This window comes from Hyposmocoma kahamanoa, unplaced genomic scaffold (genome assembly GCF_003589595.1).
Source record: "Hyposmocoma kahamanoa isolate Upper Pololo Valley unplaced genomic scaffold, ASM358959v1 192, whole genome shotgun sequence".
NCBI lineage: Eukaryota > Metazoa > Arthropoda > Insecta > Lepidoptera > Cosmopterigidae > Hyposmocoma > Hyposmocoma kahamanoa.
Window position 1 is genome coordinate 5,409,135 of NW_020653719.1, and position 18,200 is coordinate 5,427,334.

The 18,200-nt window shown below is 37.7% G+C and overlaps 1 protein-coding gene across 3 annotated transcripts in view; it reads right to left on the minus strand.

Annotated features, from left to right (window-relative positions):
* The window catches only part of LOC113226480 (putative transmembrane protein INAFM2), a 41,431-nt gene that overhangs the window by 13,284 nt on the left and 9,947 nt on the right, over positions 1–18,200 (minus strand). Inside the window, exon 1 of one of the 3 annotated variants that reach the window (XM_026459110.1) lies at positions 5,248–6,164. The exons of 1 other annotated variant lie outside the window; for it this stretch is intronic. In XM_026459110.1, coding sequence (XP_026314895.1) covers positions 5,248–5,557 — 310 coding nt within the window. In that variant the 5' untranslated portion in view covers positions 5,558–6,164. Of the gene's footprint in view, positions 1–5,247; positions 6,166–18,200 lie in introns of those variants that run through there. One more of the 3 variants, XM_026459112.1, reaches the window with a different exon arrangement.

Here is an 18,200-nt window from a genome sequence, read left to right on the forward strand (position 1 = left end):
TCGATATTTGTACTTTTCCTGGGGATACGTGGAAGATTTAATAATGTACCTACAAGATGCAATCTGACAATGTGGACGAGGTTTAAACGAAATTGAGGCTAATTTTGAATATCGTAACAAAATAAGAAAATCTTCAAAGGCAGCAAATTTATCAAAAAATAATCATAACAATAGTGCACACACTGCATTAATTACACCCAAACTCACGAGAGAAACAATCTATATTTGAACAAAAGAAAAAGTCAATATTCGAGAGATGGCATATAAAATGGATCACATTTTCAAAATTTGATAAATGAATTGTAAATACCGTAGATACATTGGCAGTTTCGAGTTTGTTTCTTTTTTTAATATACATTGAACACCCATAAACAACATAAATCAACGATATCTTCAATCATGTTCTTAACCCACCTACAAAATTTTTACTCCGCCAAATGAAACCCCTGTTCACGTGATTCTATTCCTGGAATTCATTCGGATTCACGTGATTTATATGTTCTAAACATAACATGATCAGTGAACGAGAGCCGGTTGATGTTGGAGGTAAGGTAAGAGGAGGAGCCAGCTATTTTTGGAGGTATACTCGCTTGCAGCAATACGCTCTGAAGGCATCGCCTATTGCGATGTTCAACGTTTGTTTATTACTTGTATAAAATAAATAAATAAGTAGACAAATATTATGGCCACGTGTATTTCGTTAAAAGTCGCTTAAAGATTTCTTAAATAGATGGTTATGTTAAGTACCCACCCGTTTTTATATTCAAGAAAGAAATATATTTACCAGTCCCTATGTTTATTTATTTGCCCCAATGTTTGTTTATATATTTATAGTGGTGGAGACATAAATAGAAATAGAAAAAAAACAGAACATTCCAAGATTTTCGTCATAATTGGGCCATAGGCCATATTCGCAATATGACAACTTTTAATGACAATCTCTCATTAAAAATTTTGAATGAGAGGTTTAAAAATTTTACGAAATACGTAGTAACCACAAAAAAATCACAAGGAAGAAAACATATATTTATATACGTAGTGTAGTATATATAGATAATTCAAATGTGGTAGCACCCCCTGGACAGTATCAACCAATTGCTTCCGACGCCCCTATCCCCTAGGACACTTGACGCGCCCACTGGGGCGCGACGGGGACCACTTTGGGAAACTACGACATTGTCGATAGCAATTTATCCTTAAATAGGAGTTATAAGATTTCACATATGAATAGTTTCACGTAGTTCACACCATTTTTATGGCTTTCATATGATACATAGGGCACACTATAAGTTTCCGAAACTGGCCTAAGTGGCCAGTTTCGGCAACTTATATTATAAACAATATTTAAAAAGTAATTACAACATTTGAAAATGGAACTCTTTGGCTGTAGAATACAGTTTGTTTCATCTGACTGTGACTTGTTTTGACATTGTGGCGTCATTTTTGAAACTGGTTGTCTACATCACCATGGATTTAACTCGTGAAATTTTCGTAGTATGATTTTCTGCTACTTTAAGTGTAAGTTAACAGCTCAGCGAAGCTTCGCTCGACTTCAAACTGCTTTTGGCGATGATGCACCATGCAAGACGACTATTTATAGCTGGTTTTCAGAATTCAAATGCGGTCGTATGCATCTCAGTGACGAATTTCGTGAGGATCGCCCGTCCACTGCTGTGAACAACAAAAACATCGATGCTGTGCGCCGTATGATCAAAACAGACAAGCATGCGACATACCATGAGATTCAGGCAACTTTAGGCATAGACATGAGTCAAATACAATCAATACTACACAAACATTTGGGTGTGAAAAAGCTGTGCTCTCGGTGGATCACACACAATTTCATTGAGGCTCAAAAAACGGATCGCGTCACTTGGTGCAATGCCATGCTTACCAGATTCAACGAAGGGGCGTCAAATTTGGTGTGGGACATAGTAACAGATGACGAAACATGGCTTTATAGTTACGATCTCAAAACAAAGCAGCAATCGAGCATATGAGCCTTTCGAGATGTGCCAAAACCAACCAAAGTGGCGCGCGTGCAAAGTGCCTTTAAGCGGATGATTGCTTCTTTTTTTTAATAAAACTGGATACGTGGCTACTGTTGCTTTGGATAACCGTTGTACCGCGAATAGTGATTGGTACACGACCATTTGTTTGCCGGAAGTTATTGACAAACTCCGTAAAAACAACCGTAAACGCCGTATCATCTTGCACCACGATAATGCCAGTTCTCACACGACCAGACAGACAAATGAATTTTTGAAAGTGAATAACGTTGACCTTATGAGCCATCTCGCGTACAGTCCCGAGCTGGCACCTTGTGACTTTTATTTGTTTCCAAAAATTAAGAACCAGTTACGCGGTCAACGATTTTCATCACCCGAAGAGGCTGTCGATTAGTATGAAAAATGTGGTTCAGAGATTGTCACGGAGGAGTGGCATAAATGTTTTCAAAATTTGTTCATTCGCATGAAAAAGTGCATTAACGCTAACGGAGAATATTTTGAGAAACAATAAATTCATTTCTGACCATTTATAATATTTTTTCTAATTCATTCCGGAAATTTATAGTGCTCCCCATGTACAAGGATAAAAGCACTTCTGACGTGTGATCACATGTAACTTTATTATACCAGGAAAGAAGATATTTGGAAACGATAGTGGGTTTCGGTGATTTTATTTAGTGCCCTCAAGAAGTGTTTGTAAAGTACAATCACAAAAAATATTCCTTTATATAAAATAAAGCCCGGTCTTTCGTCCCCTTCGCTATAAAAAGTTATATGATCTCACGTTGAGCTGAGTTTTACATCATTTGGAGCACAGAGAAGTGCTCACAGTTGTTTTGAGATAAGGGTGTAGCGTGGGATTGCCTCCAGATTTTACATTTCCAAACTTCCAACATTTGCGTCTTTAGTTGCAATGTTCAACATTCGTATAACACAATATGTTCGATGTTTACGTTGAAATGAGCCTTGACCCGGTTTGGATAATTGAGAGAAAGAAGAATGAAATAATTTAGTTTGAATGAGAGGTTGGAATATTTTTTTACAGTTGAGGAGGTGAACAAGGGCGAACAAATTAGTGGCATGAGGTTCAACGACCATCTTACCACTGTGGGTGTGACCGTCGACGCACAGTTAACTCCAACACATTTATAAACTTCGCGGTATAAACATACATACAGTTTACGTCCTTTTCCGAGGTAGGCAGAGACCACAACCTTTCACACATACACACACTACGAACCTGGAACATATCTTTCACTTCATGAACTCGCTTTAATGCTATGCTTTCATGCACGCTCATCGTTTAACGGTACGCTAGATCCATAGATCTGACCTTTTTATGTATTAAAGTTGTTGTCCACCGCATAATATAGTTATCTACACAGGTGTAGGATAGTTACGAGTATTTCGATTAGGTATAACTTAATTTTGGTGTTTCGATAAAACTTTTTCAATCAATAAGTCAATATGAGAATCGGTCTAAATTTATTACGACTCACTATAAATGTTGTGTTTTTAGGTACATTGTATAAAACGTTGTAAACATTACATTTATAACATTATTGTTAAGGATAAATTTTCAAATAAAAAACTATTGAAAATCAAACCATGACGTCAACCACTGTAAAATAGAAACGCCCAGAACAAGAACTAATTCATCCGATCAAATAATTCAATAAACAACTTTCAAAGATTAGTATAGTTTTTTTTATATAAATCACTCAGCAACCGCACTGAAAGGAATGACAAAATAAATTGAAATTTTGTTTAGCTTTCGCATTCTGTTAGCACACGCTGTCAAAACTGAATAACGCTAAAGTGCTTTTTTATTTTCCATTACGAGCGGTTCTGGGGGATTTAATGTCGGCATACATGCCGAGGGTAATCTCTGGAGAGTGATATATAAGGCGTCTCAAGTGGCAAATGTCTATAAAAGGCTCATGGAAAAGATTAGGGGCTATCCAGTCATTCACGAGCCTTCTTAGTCCTAAAACGAGTTCGTCAGTTATCATTCAAATACGTTTTCTCATCGTATTTGTGAGCCCCGTTCCAAAATAAAATAATTTTTGATTTTTAACTTTACAGGCGTAATAAAACATTAATGTTTCTTTACATTAATGTTGTTTAACATTTACACTTTTCATTGATCAGATCATACAAGATACATATTTTTACAGCAAATTATAACGTGTTTACTGAACGCGCGTTATAATGAAAACGCCGTAAATTATGTGTACCTACCTCCACCGCTCACCGCCATAGGTACGGCATTAAAATTTAGCAGGATTAGAACCCACTTAAAATTAATATGATTGATCGTAAATTTCGAAGTTTAGCGGTTTTAGAAAGCTGTATATAAACTTGACTCGACTATTCCGAATGTGCTGTGCTGCATTACAAGGCGCACTATAAACGGGTGTACCTATATGTGTTCTATAGAAGCGATTTTTTTAACTTGACTCAGTTAAAAAAATCGCTGTTGTGAGTCAAAATATGTACCATTTTTTACTTTTTAAGTCAAATAGTTATATACTTTTTTATAATCGAATATATTCGATGTTTTTTATGAACATTATAGGTTCCATATTTAAAAGCGAAGATGTCACTTAGTGTTATGTTTGATTTCAAACATGGAACCTATAATATACCTAACAAAGGTATATTTCAGTCAAAAAGCAAAAAAAAAATGCTATTTTAACTTACAACAACTTACGAGCGATGTTTATATGATAATTTTACATCAATTATAAGAAATCTTGTACAGGCATCACACGAGATAAATATGTATTTTACTGGTTTACAATACCGGCTCTTATCTCTTTTTACTGTTTTTCTTTTTTATATTATGATAAGAAAAACTCTAGATGGTCAGCAAGTTTTTAAGTTGATTGAAACACTTATATTTAGAGATATTTATGAAGAAAGAATATTCTAATAAGCGGCAGTATTAACAGAAGTGCAGAGAAGAGTAAATATAATTGATAATTTTATACATGCTCGTTGGGTATTATTACTTTAAATTGTTTTTCTTTTTTAATTCGATCGTATTGGAATGTGTCTTTCTGTTCAGTCGATAATGTGCAGTTTACGGGTAATGGTAACTAAAAGCTCGGATTAAGAATGAAGAGGAAAGGTAAAAGTAAGTAAATTCATATTTACATAATACTGTAAAGTCGCAGTTTACAGCTAAAGAGCGGAAAAAAGGAAAAGGGATAGCGTTCGTCGCCGTGTGACCTACCGGTGTGGGGCATAAAGCATGTGGGCATTGGTGTGGTGCTGGTTTGCTGGTCTACTGTGTGAGACACCTTGCGCTGCGCATATTGCGCGTCCTTGGGCTCCCAGAAGAACACGTAGTAGAGAGAGAGCATGATGGCGGCGAGGGACACGCAGAATACATAGATGATGACGGTGAGCACTCGCACGGTCTTCTTGTCGCGCTTGCGCTCGTAGAGCGCATCTAGCACCACCTCGTGGCCGCTGGACGTGCCTAGCCGTACGGAGCCCGCGCACGAGCGCACGCTGCCTGAGGTGCACGACTTGCCCGACATCGCCGCCGAATGCACCCACCCGCCGCCGCACCACGCCGAAACCGGGTAAGTGGGGCACGTTTATCGATATGCCCCAGTTGGGGCGATGCGCCGAGCGCGAGTGCGACACCCGCAGGTCACGTCACGCCGTCCGTGTCTGCCGCTTGACACCTCCTGAGGCGAACTGCTGCTTCATTGTGTTCCCGCCTGTTCTCGACTTCATTTGTTTATCCTTTAATTTCACGCTCGGCGTGTGTGAATCTATTCCAGCACCTCTGACGTGGACGGACGATTGCGATTCGTCTGTCGCGATGCCGCCCCTGAATTTTCATTGTTTCTGTTAGCGAGCGATTACGCTCCCATCAAAGCGGCTTCATTACGTGTAAACAACGATGAAACGCTCCAGCGGCGTCAGCCGCTCGCTTTCACGGAGTATACGACCAACAGTACTAAGCCGACAGACACGGCACACGACACAAGGAATGTGACTCAACCGGGCCGTCGCTTCGCAACCGACATTATTAGTGTCAAGTGAAGTCACGCATAACAATATGCAAACAAAGTTAATTCAGAGGAGGGTGACGCGTTATTATGACAGTGGATGTCGGGCGGTTGACGGGAGAAGCGACAGGGCGGGCGGGAGCATACGTCCGACGACGCGCTCTCCCTGCGGCACGGCCGCGGCAGCGCGCGCCGCTTGTACTCAGTCCCACCCGCAGATCAATAACCTTCCTTGCAATTTTCAAGTCCACTTTGCGAACTTTGTCCTACTAGCCTAGGCGTATTCTTTGATTCTAACTTTGTTAAGCCGGTGACACGGAGCTGGGGTCGCTCTACCTATATAATTTACTACAATAGTAAATCGCTTAACTATCAAGTTTAGGTTTGTTCAAAAAATGTTTTATTCTACGAAAACTTGTCCAATTAATATAAGAATGCTTGACAACTTAGGACGGCAATAACAATTATGTGTATTTACAATTTGATATAAATGGTTACAATGATCTAATGGAAAAATGGGTAATAAAGGAAAAGTAACATTAAGAGATAGAGAGATTCGATTATTTGCCTTTTTATTGAATTGATTTCCTTGAAAGTAGCGTCAGAGTATACACTTGAATCGATCTTTATAAAAATAGAATCGTAATGTTGAATTACTATTTGTATTGAATTCTCAGGATTGCAAAGTGGGTATTGTGTGGTGTTATGGTGGATTTGCCTCTTTTTAGTCTATGAAAGATTTTTTACATTCAAATTTGTAATCAAAATATTCTTTACGCCGTTAAAATAAATTTATATTTCCACCTTCCCCTTGAAACTAAACTATACAAGTATAATTTTTATATAAAACTATAAATTACCAAATATCTTCATAAATGAAAGGCATGATTTACAATTTATAAAAAAGTTACTAATTAAGAAATGTTACTATAATGGGTATCAACGAGTACTATATATTTTAAATTCTTGTTATTTTTTGTAATCGACTGTACCTTTCAAATAATAAAATAAGTAATAGTGAATTTTACAGTAACCAGAACCGGGGTTTGTTTTTCTCATTCTCAACATCTGGTGTCAGAAGTGGATAAACCGAATTAGAAATGCCCATGTTGACCATGTTGACGCTCCCTGGTTTATAAAAGTAACCCGGAAATAAGTGAGAGTGAATTTTGCAGTAACCAGAACCGGGTTTTATTTTTCTCATCCTCAACAATAACCACGATTTTGATTTTGGGTTAGAAACTAGTTAAAATCCAGACTGGTTGATTGGGTTTAACCTGCTGCCCATCTCTGCAACATTGTATTGTTTGTTTTGTAATCTTATTTCATAGGAAAAAGAACTTTAACTTTAACTGCTTCCGTGGTTGAACGGTTACCATGCCGAACTGCCACGTAGAGGTTCGATTCCCGAGCCGGAAGAAATATTTGTATGACCTACATCTATTTCTCTCGTGAGTTTGGGTACACCCACACATTACAATGTGTGGTTGTCTATGTGTGTGTGTCCATGACACCCGCGACACAGGGTTTTCCCTAGTGCGGGGCTATGTTGAGTGTGTGCGTTACAGGAAAAAGAGGAAGGATGGAGTGCTAACATACATTGTGTTATAGTGACCCAGTAAGAGTAAATACATTATAATTATGTAGTGGTATTTCCATGTTAATTCAATATTAACAGGCGACCTAAATTATACACCTGTTTCCATTTCCTATTGGCACTACCTCTGTAATTTATGTATAGCATCATTGACTTAAGATAGATTTCGTCTACTTGATATTATCTCAATAAAGTATGGGTGAAAATACTATTACTATATTAGTTAGTGGATTACCAATAGACGGGTCTGAAACAGAATAAAATGAGTTATTTACAAGGTACCCTTAAAACTTAACTCTACTGCTTAGTTTAACCCACAAAGTGCGTAACTAAAAAGAAAAATGTCTTGGGTTGAAACATTATAACTTTATGTACGGACAACGGCAGATCAGGCTACATGTTTTTGTTCGAAAATCGCCTCCATTGCAATGGAACAAGATACGTCAATGTGTAGCTTGATGTGCTGGCGTGTTACACACTTTTTGTTTTAGCGTAAGTACATAGCCCAATTCATTTTTGATAAGGGTTGTTTGAAACCTGGTGCTTTCCATGTCATCGCAAAAATATTTGGGCAAAAATACATTTGTTAAAATAAATTTAACATTTTGTGAAATATAAAATAAATTTTACAAAGTAAGTAGATGCATTCGTGATATTAAAATGGGAACTATATAGTATAGTGTAGTGAGCTTGCTTCCGCAACTCGACGTCTAGTAGTAGTATAAGGGTGAATATCAACAAATGCATTTTATTGTAAATTTTGGTGGCGCAATTTTTTTTTTTAGATTTTCTAGTATCCGAGACTCGTTTGCTCTAGTTTCTAAAATGAAACATTTCATTTATATATACGTGACCGGGACGTAACCATTTCCATTAATTTCAGAGATATAAGCAATTAAAAATTTTTCTCGCCACCAATACTTAGAAATGCCATCAAAACGCTTATCGGTTGCACCAGAATTGAATATTAACCAAACTTGGAATATATATAAAAACAAAGACAATTAAGTAAATTAATTGTTTCTTTAAATTTAATTGTGGTAAAAATTTGTTTGCCCCTTTAAAACGACGCACACTTGGAATTTTCTTCTGCTTTTTCTTTTTAATATCATGTGACGGGACGAACGAGTCATGCGCCTGATGGTAAGCTACACGCCTGTCCATAACAGTGGCAGTGCCATTCAGAGCTTTAAATATGCAAAGATCTGAGGAGCACTGCCACTGCGCCCGTCACCCTTAGACGTAAGTTAGCAAGTCCCATGTGCCTGTAACTTCACCAGCACCCTTACCCTTCCAAACCTAACTAAGCTAACATTACTACTTGGCGGCAGAAATAGGTACGATGGCAGTATTTCCTGGATTTTAGGGATTGAGTTCATTGTTGCTTTAATTGGCAGTTGAAGAACTATGATACACAACGCCATCTCTACGAATGTTTCCTAAAGATAAGTTGTAGAAACCCAAATGTTTACCATGAGGACATACGGTAGGTTTGTCCGGACATTAAGGCTTGATAAGGCATCATCATCATTCACAGCCTGATTTCACCCACTGCTGTCCCGTGCTAGCCGCATCCATTGACTCCCCGCGACGCGTACTATGTCGTCGACCCACCTTGCAACAGGGCCATCCTCGGCCACCAATCAGTCGATGTCTAGCTCCACCTGTCATCACCTTGCCTAGCTAGGTGTCCCGCCCATCCCCATTTGAGTTCCATGATTCGAGTTCCAGCATTCTGGACTTTCGTCCATCGTCGGATCTCAACGTTCGGAACTCGGCCTACAAGGTTGATGCCGAGCATGGCGCGCTCCATGTCCCTCTGTGCGACTCTCAACCTGTATACAGTGTCCTGAGTGAGCGTCCACGTCTCGTCACCATACGTCATGATGGGCAGAACACATTGATTAAACAAGCTGGTTTTCAGATACTGTGGAACCTTACCTGATTTAAGGATGTCACCTAACTTGCTAAACGCAGCCCATCCCAGCTGGATTATTTTTGAGATCTCTTTAGGCTGATGCTCTTTGCCAAAGGACAGAACATGTCCCAGACAGACGTACTGAGCGACTCTCTCCAGCGTCTCATTTCCCACAGTGACAGTGGTATTTGACGGACTGGAGAGATTCGCCATAATCTTCATCTAGGACATATTCATCCTTAGACCAACTCTCAAAGAAACATCATATAGTTGTTCCAGCATCCTTTGGAGATCGTCGAAACTTGCAAATAGCACGAGATCGTCCGCGAATCTTAGGTGAGACAAATGGTGTTACACCATTGATATTAATGCCGCGGTTATATAAGGGTTAATTAAGGGTTTTTACGACATCCTCAAGTCCTCGCCGGATTGGAACGGTATTGGTTAAATCGTGAACTCGTAGCTGCAGAGTGGCTGAACGGTAGAGCTCTCGGAGCACATCCACGTAGCGGGAATCGATGTGGCAGCGATGAAGAGCGTGGAACACGGCCTAATGTTTGATACTGTCAAAGGCCTTCTCATAATCGACGAAGGCCATGACAAGGGGCCGGTTAAATTCGAGACATTTCCCCATCAGCTGATTAACCGTGTGGATATGGTCGATGGTTGAGAAGCCGCTCCGAAAGCCAATAGGCTGCTCAATAGGCTGCGCTTCGTCAAGTTCACTGGTAAGCCAAATGGTCAAAATCTTTGTAAAATGTTTATAAATCTGAGAGAGCAAGCTAAACGGCCGATAATTGCTAAGTTTTGCAATGTCGCCTTTTTTGTGGATGATGGTGACGATGGCATTCTTACATTGCTCTGGTGTTCGAGCTTCATGAAGGACTTTGTTGAAAAGTTTTACCACAAGCACTTTTACCACAGGATTTCCTCCTGCTTCAAGTAGTTGGACTGAAACACCATCATTTCATCATCAGCAGATGATGGTGTTGATAAGGCACTGAGTACTAATTTAGAGTTATTACTTTTTCTTCAAATAACCTGAAGAAAAGTAATGTTACTAAAAAAAGGCTTCATTTACTAAAGAATGAGCCAGTCTTTTTGAACAATTTCGTAATGTACACGTTTAATTCGAATATTATTACCGGTAGCTTTTAACGCCAGATGATCAAATCAATATCAGTAATGTCATTCCCAAACGACACTGATTGATCTGTAGTTGTCTTTAAAAATCCTCCAACTCCATTCGCGGCACCCGCGATTATTGCGAGTGTGCAATGCCGTGGCAAGGGTGCCCAGGAGTTGGAGGATTATTAAATAGAACTGCAGATCAAAGTGTCATTTGAGAACAACATTGCTGATATTGATTCGTTTATCTGGCATTGAAACCTGCCATTGATAATATTAAAATTAAACCTGTAGAAAATTACGAAATTGTAGAAAAAGCCTGGCCTTTTCCTGGTAACATGAATTTTCTTCAGGTTGTAAGTAAATTTTATTGAATGTCAAGATGTTTCACCACTATGATATTCAATTATTTTTTGTGAAATTACTCCAGTAGTTAGTTATAATGGTACCAAGTGTTATTTCTTCAGGTTATTTGGAAAAAAGTGACAAGTCTAAATTAGCATTCTGTGCCTTATTTTGCATCAAGCCTCAATGTCTTGATAAACCCACCGCATGTCCTCATGGTAAACATTTGAGTTTCTACAATTTATCTTCAGAAAACATTCCTGGAGATAGCGTAGTGTATCGTAGTTATTCAACTGCCAATGAAAACAACAATTAACTAAATTTTCGTGTTTGACGTTCTCAACAAAATCATTTAATCAATGATATCACCGTTAATTTAAGTAAAATACAAATTTAAAAGATCGCTTAGGTACAAATAGATCAAAAAGCAATTAAGTAATTTTTGGTTAACTGAAAAATTATGAATAACACTATCTATCTTAAGTTTATTGGGACAAATAAATCACAATACTTTAAAACAATTTTGGAAATTGAACGTTATATTTAAAAATATCATGACAATTTAAAATTTGGTGACGTTTTTAAGGTCAGGTGGTAACACAAACGCCAAAACCACCAAATTTGAGTCACGTAAGATGAAATCTCAAAAAATAAATTACGGGTAAAAAAAATAAAAGCTTAAAAATCAAACCGAGACGATTAAATTGTGACAAAAAAAATAAAAATGATGACAAAATTAGTAGGTATCTTGATTTGGTTTCAGAATACGACCTTAGGATAAAACAAAAATTGAGCCCAAATGGAACCAGGAAAGCTGAATATTTTTTGTCCCACGTGCCACCAAAGGGCATATAATTACTTTTTTGGTGGGAAATGGAACATAATGCCCATGTTTTTCGCTGCCAGGTCCTAATACACGACTGAGGCTTGCGCGGGGCAAGAACGTAATGGTTTTTAGTTAAACTACTTACCAGTTGCAACCAGTTGAATATTTGCCACCAAAACTACAATTTTCGCGTGGACAAAGTTTGATCAAGTCTCCCACATACTGATAATTGCAATACTTTCAATGATTTTAGTTAGTGCTTCTAATAGTGAATAACGTACATGAAATTGTTTTTCTTAAAAGTGTACATATTTTAACTGAACGACTATTTTATACAATAAAACAGAAAGTGGTCACACCAGCAAAATTGAAAATCGGGACATTAATATTTTTTATTAATTATTATTATTGTACAATGAATTTTCTGAAGTCCTTGCCCTAAACTCCTTTTACGTCTAATTAAACTATAAAAAATAAATTATTAATATTTCTTCACTTTACGCCTGGTTTCTCAGCCTGGACTCAAAAATTTACGCATGAGATATTCACCCATAACGGAATGAACTTCACATTGCCTTCTTTTGCCCAACTTTATATTTAGGTTTCTTATCACGGTATGTGTTCTTTTTATTTTTCCGATGTTTCGGAACGGTTATGGTTACAAGAACTCATACTGTGGTAGGACACCTGTATTTTTAATTAGTGATATTCATTTAATAAATTACCACGTAAGCCTTAAAATCTAAACTTTATATTCATTGATTCCACCTATGATTTTTTTATCAGGCTACTTTGCAGGGTTTCATTGTTTGATGACAATAGGTTTGTTAATAGAATAGTTATAAACGCAACTGCAAGAAAAAGTGTTTGTAACTATATCTCAGTTGTTAATTGTATGTATGAAAAAAGATATCGTACCATGGGTATAATAAAGCTTCATATGATCATATGCCAAAAGTGTTTTTATCACATGAAAGTCATAAAAATAATGAGAACTACATGAAACTTATAATTAGGAATGTGAGAAATTTTATAACTCTCCTATTCATTATTTTCTAAAACACTTAAAGAAAAATATAATAGGTACTAGACAAAATCTAACTGCCTGTGTCGCCGAACGGTTACTATGCTACTCTGCCAGGCAGATGTCCCGGGTTCGAATCCCGGGCCGGGAGAAATATTTGTGTGCTGTATTATATCTCTGCTAAACGGTTGTCATGGAGTTGTTTGACATATATTTTTTATTCAATAATAAGTCGTAGCAAATAAAGTATGTTTTATTACATAGGCCATATTATAATTTGTGGTTGCTACGTCAATGGCACCCGCGATACAGGGTAGTGCAGGACTATGAGTGCGTGCATTGAATGCGTGCGTTACCACTGTGACGTGACGTTTTATTTATCGTTGGACGAGTGTCGCGCTAGCCTGTTCCCATATCACGACTATCTGTCGTGGCTGTGTAGTGGACGATTGTTTTATCGTTGAACGACTGTCGTGTCTAGCTGTTCCCACTAGATCATGACGACAATTTATCGTTTCACGGCAGCCGCCTTGTCGTTTGCACGACAGAGTCGTTTGATGCACTGCAGTTGATTCTATGTTCTTTTGAAAGGCAGTAGTGTGTTTTCGCTCCCGTGATAAGTGAAAAGAATTCCATCAGGATTATGCCAAACCTTTATAGATGACCTGAATGTGATGAGAGAACATTTTGGGACTATTTAAGAATTTAATATTTTGTATAATATGAACTCAACTCACAACAAATATTTAGTCGTAAATAGTTTTTGTCTTCGATTTCGGGCATTAATGGGCTTTAACTAGATTTAAACCCGGCGTCAACAAAGCGCCGGGTTAAAACCGGGCGCTTCTCTGGCTACGACCCAACGCTAGTGCAAAGCGAGCTGATGGCGCGGGGTACGAGAGGGAAGAGTGGGGAGAGAACACGTGCAGACATCGATAAATAAATCCTGACGACAATAGTAGCTGCGACTATCTGTCGTCACGTTTTTATCGTGATGTTTTATTTATCGTCAGACGACTGTTGTTCTAACTCTTCCCATTAATTATCACGACAGTCTATCGTCGTAACGACAAAAAAATCGTGAACGACAGTTAATGGTGTCGTTCTACATGGGAACAACTTAAATTTTTTTAATATATAATGGACACACGCTTGACCACAATCTCACCTGATGTTAAGCGACGATGAGACCGACGATGGGACGCGTTTGTCTAAAAAATGCCTATTCACTCTAGCCTTGAATAGCCCCAAATTGTACTTTTCGGGAAATACAGATTAGTAGAGCAGTCCATGCCTTTGCCGTACGCATCAGAAAGGAGGAAGCAAAGCGCTTAGTGCGAATAGGTGGAATATCAACGACATAAGAATGGAGTGCTCCGGACCTTCTAGTCGACCGAAGGAGGAACGGTGAGTGTGGAACTAAATTGAAAAGAAATGTATCCGATAGAAAATCGACAAGCAGTGGACTGTCCTTGCCCCCTGTTGGAGACAAATAGCCAGTGTGAGGGAGAGACCGTAAACACAAAAAAGTTATGGACTAAATTTGGTTCGTAGAATCTTTAAACCTCTCTCCAAAACAAAAGTTGTAATTTTGCAGATGTTGCCTTGTTACAAGCTAGGGTGCGAAATTAACAAATAAAATTGTATATAAATATTTTGTATAAATATTTTAGCATCCCGTGCAGCATTTTTTTGTTTTTAACCGACTTCAAAAAAGGAGGAGGTTCTCAATTCGACTGTATGTTCTTTTTTTTTCTTTTTTTCTTTTTTTTTTGTATGTATGTTACGCGATAACTCCGGTATTTGTGAACCGATTTTCATGATTCTTTTTTTCTTGGAAAGAGGGTACTTCCATAGTGGTCCCATTTTATTTTGAAGAAAATCAACCACCTCAAAAGGTGGCTGTTCACGCATGAAGATTCATTTTTATTGATACCAAGGGGTGGGACAAACAAGTCGTGCGCCTGGTGGTAAGCGACACGCCTATCCATAACAGTTGCAGTGCCATTCAGAGCTTTAAATCGCAAAGATCTTATGGGCACTGCCTCTGCGCCCGTCACACTGAGACATAAGTTGACAAGTCCCACGTGCGTGTAATTTAATCAGCACCCGTAGCCTTCTAAACCGGAACGCAATAATGCTCACGTTACTGCTTGGCGGCAGAAATACATAAGATGGCAGTACTTCCCTGGACGAACTATTTCACAACGAGCTCTACTGCTACTAAGGATGTTTGTATGTATAATAGATCATAATGTTTGTTGCCTTTGACCTGACTATTACATAAAGGACTGAATTGGCGTATTGACTTCACTGGAAAACCTAGTTAAAATGTAGAGCCCTCCTTAAAATGTCAACAAAGCACTCGGAGATAAATTATACAACATGTAATGAAATTAAGTAAGTTTGCTCAAATTTTGGAGCGAGGGGTGAACATCGTGACCTTGCATATTTTAATTTAGGGAAATAGCATAATCTCGTACATACGATTTTCAGACCCATAATAATATGATGGTGAAGCGTTGTGATCCCTTGATTATTTATTCTTTCTCTTTCTCGGATTATTTAAACGTACGTAAAGTATTTTTACGAGTTTAAAACAAAAAATTAAAATTCTAGAGTCTGCAGTCGTCTGGGAAAGAAGATATACTTTTTAACCGACTTCAAAGAAAGGAGGAGTTTTCAATTCGTCTGTATTTTTTGTATTTATGTTACGCGATAATTCCGACCGTAATTTGTGAACCGTGTTTGATGTGGTCCCATTTAGATTTGAAAAAATATTCCACCTCTAAGGATGGCAAACTAGGTGACGAATCCATTTGCGCACTTTCCGGTAACCGATTTCCATAAAACTTGGCAAATAGATGTAATTCCACAAACTTTTGATGTCGGTTTTTTTAGTACTCAGGTACTGAGAATATTTTAATAATACTTATCGTCTTCCTTTGGATGGTTAGAATACAAAGCAGCTATATAAACCTGCTTATCATCCAACTAACTAGAATGGTTGAGAAAATAATAAATTCCTAACTTTTTCAACGTTATAAGTTAGCTCCGTTTTCGCAGCGCTCGTTACCGTAGGCTCTCAATTGAAATTGTTTTATTGAAATCGATTACCGGAAAGTGCGCCAACCCGGATTCATCACCTAGTTTGTCACCCTTAGAGGTGGAATATTTTTGTTCAAATTGAAATGGGACCAATAACGAGGTACCCTCTTTCCAACAAAAAAGAATCATCGAAATCGGTTAGGAAGTAATCGCGTAACATACCTACATACATAAAAACCTGAAGGAAGTTCTGCCGAAACAGCGCGACTCGCTCATGAGCCACACGCTTATTATTTTTTTATTATTACACTCTACATGCCCAGCTACGTCGACTATGTCCGCATCAGTTTCAGAACAAAAGAACAACAAGTAACATTCGTAAAACAAAATTTTTAATTGACAAATTAACGCTCATTAATTTGATTCATCAAACAAAAGACAAAAGAGACTGTCATGCGTGGTCAGTGAACTAAAACGGTAGACTTTCTGCTTAGAGTTTACCATACCTTGTTATATCCGAACAAAGCTTCTCTTGAACACTGCGTCTGACTGACTGTATGGTATGTGGGAGTGAGTAATCGTTAAAGTAGAAAATTGTAGTGCTAGAGTTTTTCTTTTTTATGTAGGGCAACAATGGCGCCCCTGACGTCTTTTTGCATGAAATTTAATTCAATAAAGCGTTTAACTTTTCTTTCCTTGTGGATGATATGTAGCTATGTTAGATTGGAAGTCATGACCTGCAATGGTACTACCTACCTCACAACAGTGAAAGAAAATTATCTGTCAGTATCCACTCCGGAATAGGTAACATACGAAATAATCATATGATAATTTTCAAGTGGAAAATTATTCTAAATAAAGAAAGAATGCATAGATACATAGTACATGAAGGAATGTAGTTGGTATATTTTTTGCTAATTGTGACTTTAGTTTGCATGAATTCACCAAGTGTCTTTATTCGTTTATTACATATTTACCAAAATTTGTGGTTTTTTTACCATGCGCCGCTTGAAATCTGGTTAGTTGTAGTTCAACTGCAAATACGCGAAAACAGTATCTACAGGAGACTTCTCTCCATATTGTACACAGCAACTTCAAGAAAAGGCTAATGAAAATTCCATTCCTGTCGGTGGTATTTCGCAATAAACGACTACAAAGATAGAGACAAACGCGATGTTATATATATTCAACAAAGCCGAAAACACAACTGTTTTATTTGTAAATGAATACAATTTATTTCTACAGCGCTCTATAATTTGTTTGTTACACTTTTGTTAAATATGTAGGTACAGTCGGTACCTCACTTAGGTGTCCACCATTTGTATAGCACTTAGTACAAATAGTGGATACCTAAGTGAGGGCACCGACCCTATGTTGTTTCTTTCATGTCATTTGAATCGTGGTGCTGTGGGTTTGCTACGTATGATCATCTTGCGGTCCTCGGGGCATTGTATAGAAAAGCCACTTATGAAGGACTTGAAAAAGAAGATATCTTTTCGCAAAAGCCAAGTGTACTTGTTTTTACAACATTGTCATAAATAAAAACCTAAAATAAAAGCGTAAATGAATTAAGCAATTAAGATGTTTTTTTTTTGAAGACGTGAGTCACTGTTTCTTGAATCGTCAAGTTTACTTATAGTTCATTAGCTACTTACTAATCGCCAGTGTAAAAATTACAAGTTCTGATAAATTCCTAACACAAACAAAATTAGTACACTTGTAGCTTGTAATCACAGACTGATTAATAATACTTGCTTAAATTGTATACTTATATAGGTCATCTTAACTCCGTAGCTACTTAATATTATATAAGCGTGTAAAAAAGTAAGTGTACTTAAATATAAGTAGATGTAATTGTTACATACAATACAAAGTACATGTTAAAAAATACGGAACAATTTTCAAAATATAAGAAATTGTATTTATCTTTAAAATAGTTTTTTTTAATAAAAGGGTTAGTGCGCATTTCACCTCCATCTCACCTAATGTCAAGTAACGATGAGGTGGACGATTGGCACTCGCGCCTTGAAAAAACCCAAGTTCGTTCAGGGAATAATTCAGACAAGACAGGGAAATTTCCCATTAAAAATATACCATTTTACCATCATAGTGTATGTCAAAGAAGGTTCACAACTCTCGGAAAATGTATGAAATCCCCAAAAACCGCATTGAGCCAGTGTGGCGAACTATGGCCTAAACCCTCACCTGAGAGGAAACCCGTGCCCAGCAGTGAGACATATAAATGGGTTGACGTTGATGTTAGTGCATGCTCATACT